General features: G+C 44.5%; 1 protein-coding gene across 3 annotated transcripts in view; it reads left to right on the forward strand.

The window, feature by feature from the left end:
- The window catches only part of LOC124045853 (beta-catenin-like protein 1), a 39,654-nt gene extending 33,279 nt beyond the window's left edge, over window positions 1-6,375 (forward strand). For 2 of the 3 annotated variants that reach the window (XM_046365577.1, XM_046365578.1), the window contains 3 exons: window positions 1,885-2,022; window positions 3,370-3,442; window positions 6,045-6,375. In XM_046365577.1, the coding sequence (XP_046221533.1) occupies window positions 1,885-2,022; window positions 3,370-3,442; window positions 6,045-6,133 (300 nt within the window). In that variant the 3' untranslated portion in view covers window positions 6,134-6,375. The remainder of the gene's footprint in view (window positions 1-1,884; window positions 2,023-3,369; window positions 3,443-6,044) is intronic. The other variant, XM_046365580.1, reaches the window with a different exon arrangement.
- Window positions 6,376-6,893: the final 518 nt, after the last annotated feature.

A 6,893-nucleotide genomic window follows, 5' to 3' on the forward strand; every position in this document is an offset into this window, starting at 1 on the left:
CTTTCATCCAATTTTAAGTGTTGGTGGATGGTTTCAATGCTTTTTGGATATTTTTGCTCCTCTCTCTCTCTCTCCCTGCTTCCTGTCTTCCTCCCCTTACCTGCTCCAGCCTCATTAAGAGAATGGAGCTATTGCTCAGACATCCATTGCCTCAGCCTCTGTGTGTAGGAGGGCTGTGTGCTGTGGGATTGATGGGAGCTGGGTAGGGATCGGTCCTATTGCGCAGCATCATCTCCCAGCCAACCACTGGAGTCTTATTGATCCTTGTGATTGCTTAAAGTGTGTACGTTTGTGTGTAGGTGGTTGCCTGTATTTCTGGGATTCTATTACCTAGGGTAGGATCAAAATAGAGAAATGCCATTTGATTTCTGAAAAGCCTAAATGTTAATCTGTGCAACTATCAAAAGTGAAAATCAGCATCTCTCCCTGTTCAAGTTTTATCACCTACTCTTACATCACACAAGTAAGCTGATTCGGTAAGCCCTCTGGTGTACGGAGGGCTACAGTAAGCTCAGGGAAAGTGCTGACAAAGAAGTCACTTTAATTCTTTGCATTCCACCAGAGGAAAAGCATGGAGCCAGCATTTGTTCCATTTTGCTGTTGTCATATTAACACCTGTACTGGACCAGGATGTGGAATGGAGAAGAGACTGAAAATCGGTCCTCATTACTTTCTCCTTGGTGGTTGGTTGTCAGGCCTCATTCCTTGATTAAGTCGTCCAGGCTTCCTTTGAAAAAGTTTTTCTCCACTCCAATTATTTTCAGAGTAATGAGGACAGACTAGCTGGTAGGTTTGCCAGTCCCCTTGTCCCTAGGGTTCGCTATACATTAGCATATACAGACATTTTTTTGATCTACTTGGTCTGATGCAGTAGCCTATATGAGATGACCGTCTCAGAACAGGCAGGAGTTTTGTTCTGAAAGCTGCACCAGCTATATCCCCAAATGTCTTTTTAAACATTGTTTCAATCATGGGTAGGTCTATTGTTTTACATCTAAATAGGCTAGAGTTGCAAATGCTTACATGTCCCAAAATAGTTTAGTCTTTGATATTAGCATAGTAAAGATAAATTAGCCTAGCTTGAATGTGTCTTGATATGATTCATTTAAAGAAATGGAGCCCTTCAATGTTGTAATGCTTTCAAATTAAAGTCAACTGACAGGCGTCAGTATTTGAATCTGAATGTCAAGCACACGGTACTGCCCTCTGGATCCACATTTGAAGATCAGTTTGCTTTCATCACAAACTTCTTTGAAAAGATCCTGTTTGTTTGCTCATATATAGAGCACAGATTAATATTCCTGTTGGATGCCCTTGTGTATGACTACTAGAGCACACTGACTGCTGCTGTGTGCATGCCAGCAATATGCCTCCCTCTCTGATGCCAGAATATCCCTTGAAAATAGATTTAGTCCTGAGGGGGAGGCTGATGTCTATTGGTGCAATTATATCCAGTAAAGAATGCCAACTGTCATGTTCTCCACCTGGGCTGACAGCAGGGTGAGAGCTAACATGCACATCACGGTTCTGTTGCAGTTCTTCTCAGGTGTCAAGTCGTCATGGTTAGGCGTTATGCACCACATGCTAGAAGCCGCTTCTCCTCGGTCCGGTTGCATGGCTCATGATGATTAATGTGGCCGTTGTGTTTTGACAGCCATACGTTATTGGCATATGGACAGCTTTGTTAAGATGGATAACTATGCAGGTGTGCATGCGAGCAGAAGCAGCAGAGCAGACCCCCTGGCCACTTAACTCTTAAATCAATTGATATGTGTGTTGACTTGATCAATAAAGAGATTGGATTTGGAAAGGTTGACAAATAACACTTGAATATTATTTCTTTAATTATGTTTTTATCCGTGTGTGTGTGTGTGTGTGTAACAGGACATGGTTAAACGTGGTGAGATTCTGGATGATGTGATGGAGGATGAGTTCTACCTACGGAGGCTGGATGCTGGGCTGTTTGTCCTCCAGTTGCTCTGTTATATCATGGTGGAGATCAGCAACTCAGGGATATCCCAGGTAGGGCCATGGGCTGATTTACATGAAATATACTGTATGCACAGTATATATGAAGATTTGGCTACTTGTATTTGGTACCTTATAGATACACTACACAACCAAAAGTATGTGGACACCTGCTCGTCGAACATCTCATTCCAATATCATGGGCAGTAATATGAAGTTGGTCCCCCCCTTTGCTGCTATAACAGCCTCCACTCCTCTGGGAAGGCTTTCCACTAGATGTTGGAACATTGCTGCAGGAACTTGCTTCCATTCAGCCACGAACATTAGTGAGGTCGGGCACCGATGTTAGGCAATGAGGCCTGGCTCGCAGTCGGTGTTCCAATTCATCCCAAAGGTGTTCGATAGGGTTGAGGTCAGGGCTCTGTGCAGGCCAGTGAAGTTATTCCACACCGATCTCAGCAAACCATTTCTGTATGGACATCGCTTTGTGCACTGGGGCATTGTAATGCTGAAACAGAATTGTCTAGAATGTTGTATGCTGTAGCGTTAAGATTTCCCTTCACTTGAACTAAGGGGCCAAACAATGAACAGTCCCAGAACATTTTTCCTCCTCCACCAAACTTTACAGTTTGCGCTATGCATTCGGGCAGGTAGCTTTCTCCTGGCATCTGCCAAACCCAGATTTGTTCGTCGTACTGCCAGATGTGGAGTGTGATTCATCACGCCAGAGAACTTGTTTCCAATGACGTCAAGCTTTACATTTACATTTAAGTCATTTAGCAGACGCTCTTATCCAGAGCATCCCTCCAGCCGATGCTTGACATTGCATTTGGCGGTTTTTAGGCTTGTGTGCGGCTGCTCTGCCATGGAAACCCATTTCATGAGGGTCCAGCCTAACGGTTATTGTGCTGACGTTGCTTCCAGAGGCAGTTTGGAAAACTGTAGTAAGTGTTGCAACCAAGGACAGACTATTTTTACAAGCTGCGTGATTCAGCAGCCCGTTCTGAGTTGTGTGGCCTTCCGCTTCGTGGCTGAGCCGTTGTTGACCCTAGACATTTCCACTTCACAATAACAGCACTTACAGTTGACCAGGGCAGCTCTAGCAGGGCAGAAATTTTATGAACTGACTTTTTGCAAAGGTGGTATACTATGATGGTACCACGTCATAGGATGTACAAATGTTTATGGAGATTGCATGTCTGTGTGCAAGATTTTATACACCTGTCAGCAACAAGTGTGGTTGAAATAGCCAAATCCACTCATTTGAAGTTGTCAAGACACTATCTTTTTAGCTTAACTTCTGAGTGATATAGTAACTGTACAATGTCACAGAGGCAAAGTGTACAGTATGCTAGCATTATTAGTGATTCAGTCATGACCCTTTGTCTTTTCTCCTCTCAGCTGCAGCAGAGGGTGCATCAGATCCTGAACCTGAGGGGAGGCTCTGTCAAAGTGGTGCGGCACATCATGAGAGGTGAGGGTCCACGTCACACCCTGCTAGAGGCAGAGAGACTAGCACTGACATGGATCTACTCCGAAGCCATACAACACCTAGCCTATTTACCAGCATCACTGCTTCCTTCTTTACCTAAAAGGCATAAATACATGTGTACTATCTGTTTTTAGTTTATATATTAATGTGATTGTATTTTGAGTTATTTATTAACCTCTGTCATTGTCAACTAAGACCAGGAAGCTGTGGACGGCATGGCTCTCAGCCCTGATGACATGTAGTGATGTAAATAGAGACATCCATCATGTCACAGCTTGGACAGGGTAACGAGTCTCATGTTGATGCGCAGCACTAGCCCCATGTCCCCTGTCTCCCTCGAAAGCCAACAGTTACTACTTACTTACATTCATGCTCAGCTGCCCTCGTCTGTGTCGTCTCTGTGAGACTGACACTGTGTGGGTGGCCATTAGAGTGGGAAGCTCCTCCCTGATCTTCCCCATTTAAAAGGCTGACTCCTGCATTGGACATGGCTTAGGCAGCATGAACAGGTTAAATACATTCAGAGAGAATGTCAATGGCTCTGAACTTGACTCCGATCTTTTAGAATGAAAGTGAAGGCTGTCTAGAGTGGACCGCTGATGAATTTGAGATGACCAAATGTAGATTTTTTTTTGCTGCCTATCACACCCGTTCTATGGATAATATGGAGCTTGAGAATAAATTGTAATACTAGATTATTACTTCTGTTGAATGATACACTAGGTATATTACATTCTGTCTGCTCCAGATGAGATAGGTTGTCTGTCCAGGCCTCTACACTCCAGCAGCCTCAGTGGTCTGGCCAGGCCGGGTGAAATGACCTTAATGTCTGATGGGCTCGCACCAGATGGGGACTCTTGGCCCTCAGCTCAGAGTGGGAGGTTCTGTGGAACCAAGGTATCAATGAAACTGTGTTGGGGAATTAATAATGTAATGTAGCTTTCTAAACCTAGCTCCGATCGACAGCTGCTCAGTAAAAGGGCCCAACCTGTGAAGTCACGTGTGGTGGACGATGCCATCCAGAAGCATGATGATCCCGTGTGTGTGTGTGACTGCCATACCCTCCCAACCGTTGCAGTCGAAGGTTTTGAAGTTTTGCATAAGACTACAACCTATAGATTGAAGGTGTTATTCTTGGGAAAATTAAGCATTGCAGTTCTTCGGAGTGTCTTGACAAGCACTGCCTCAGTCTGCACTCCCTGTTATCTTCAGCTCATAGCCTCATCGGTGACACATCAGAGTTGACAGGTGAAGTGTCAGGAGTGGTCCATTTCAAAGGTTTCTCCATTCTGTAAGTTTGCAGGCTGAGATCCTTAATGATTAACCTACTTGTCGACAGTGAGACTGGCTTGAAAATTAAGTGCAACATTTGCGATCGAGCAGGAAGCCCTAGTCGGTGACCCAGCAAATGGTAGCAGCGTTTGTCACGCCATATTCCCCTCAGCCTGGTCGCCACAGTGACAGGAAGAGCGCCTTAGAATGCCAGCCCATGATTTTGGAGAGTGGGCCTGTCTTCTTGAGGCTAATTCTAGGGGATATTGAGATTGTGTGGGTCATTTGTGGAACCCTGCTGGCTCACACATATTCGGGGCTGAATGAGCAGGGTATGATGTAGAATCTAGGACTTCAAGAAAATATTTGGAGTCTTGTTTTTTGTTAGTGCTTAATACCACTGTGTATAGTTTTACTATCAGTCATCATGAGCGCCGCTCTGTGTTAGAAAGTGTGTGTGAGTCTCTTGAATTTCTGCTCATGGTCATGGTTACTGAATCTCATGAGGAGATGAATCCTCTGTGTGAACTCCTTATGATTCACCCCAGCAGTCTATTGAAGCCATGTTTTTCCCCTTGCCTCGGGCCATTGTCAGAAACTCTTTTATTCTCTGGCATTTAAAAGAGAAACTTTGTTTTTGATCTCCTCTCTCAAGGGTCCACAGGCTTTACTGGTAATCCTGCAAGAGGGGCTACCTGCGCTGGGCTTCTGACAGCACACCCCTCCACATTAGACTCACAAATAGACTGCTGCTTTCAGAGGCTATGCCTGTGTGACTGCCTGGCGTTCCACAGCGAGTTTGCCTCTGTTAAAGAAGAGTAGTGTGAGTTGGCAGGGAATATAGGCTGAAGTATGTACCCTTGAGAGACGAGGTGCAAGTCAGGGGATATAGGAGTAAACGTACTGCACTGCTAGAGCACAACACTGGATCTACGGGCTAGAACATAGGGTTGGAGATTCACTTTTAGAAAAAATGTATATCCTAGATTTTTAGGTTGCAGACTGCAGCCTTTTCTAGATCTCTCCTTTTTTGTATTCTGGCCTCGGCACTAAGCCACTGGTTATTTAACATGCGTATGGGGAAACTGGGTGTGTTCAGTGTTCATGCATGTATTCTTGTGTGGGCGTGAGAGAGAGGAAAAGGGCGGTTATGCCATTGTCATTCAGGAACATCCTCCTAGGTTTCAATTCCCATTCCTTTGATTTGTGTGGATTACAGGAACCATGCCCATGGAGTGGTTTGATTCAAAAGAAGACTGCGTGAAGAGCTCATAGTCTGCCAAACTAAACTTGGGGATTTGTCTTTTTTCAGAGTATGCTGAAAACATCGGGGATGGGAAGAGTGAGGATTTCAAAGAGAGTGAGCAGAAGAGGATTATGGACCTGCTGGAGAACTTCTAACCCTAACCAATCCCTGGGAGGAGTACCTAACCAGAACAGAGGGTCTCCACACACTCACAGACAGAAGATACCAGTGTCCAGCAGGTGCAGAGAAGCTGTATTGACTGCGCTCTCTGTGTGCTAGACTATAGTGACTCAAAATATAATAACAAAGATGTGCAATCTTAAACTGCAACTCTTTCAGACTCACATGTTTGTGTTGTTTGATTTGTGTATTTTGTAATAAAATCCCATCCAGATAAGATTGTTTTTGTGATTTTAAACCCATTTACACCTCATTTCCATTCTTCTTTTGAGATAGAAATGCTTAAGGAATCAAATTAATTGCTGTCACATTGTTTTCTGTGCAGGTGACTTATGTGTAATTATTTCCTACTTTGTTGCTTTTGGCAGGGTTGTGTTAGCTGTAAGAGAGGTTGAGGGAAGACTGTGTAGGCCAAGGGCATGATGTCTATGCTTCTTTTAGGTTGTGTGTCAACTACTCTCAGGCCTTTTGTCATCTGGCAAGACTAGAATGGTATTTATATCTCAAGCATGCATATTTAATGGGAGGATGTCTGAATATACAGTATGCCTCCTCTACACAGAAGGACTGCCGCAGTTGGGTTGTGAAATCACAGCGTGACACCCTACAGGTAGTGGTAATGTGGTCTGATGCCTGGGATTCCCAGGATGACATAAAGGTGCTGGTATCATACTGCACCATGTCTGTTCAGATGACTTCCTTGGCAATCCCAATGGGGCGGGTAGGCCTTATACG

This window comes from Oncorhynchus gorbuscha, linkage group LG10 (genome assembly GCF_021184085.1).
Source record: "Oncorhynchus gorbuscha isolate QuinsamMale2020 ecotype Even-year linkage group LG10, OgorEven_v1.0, whole genome shotgun sequence".
Classification (NCBI taxonomy): domain Eukaryota; kingdom Metazoa; phylum Chordata; class Actinopteri; order Salmoniformes; family Salmonidae; genus Oncorhynchus; species Oncorhynchus gorbuscha.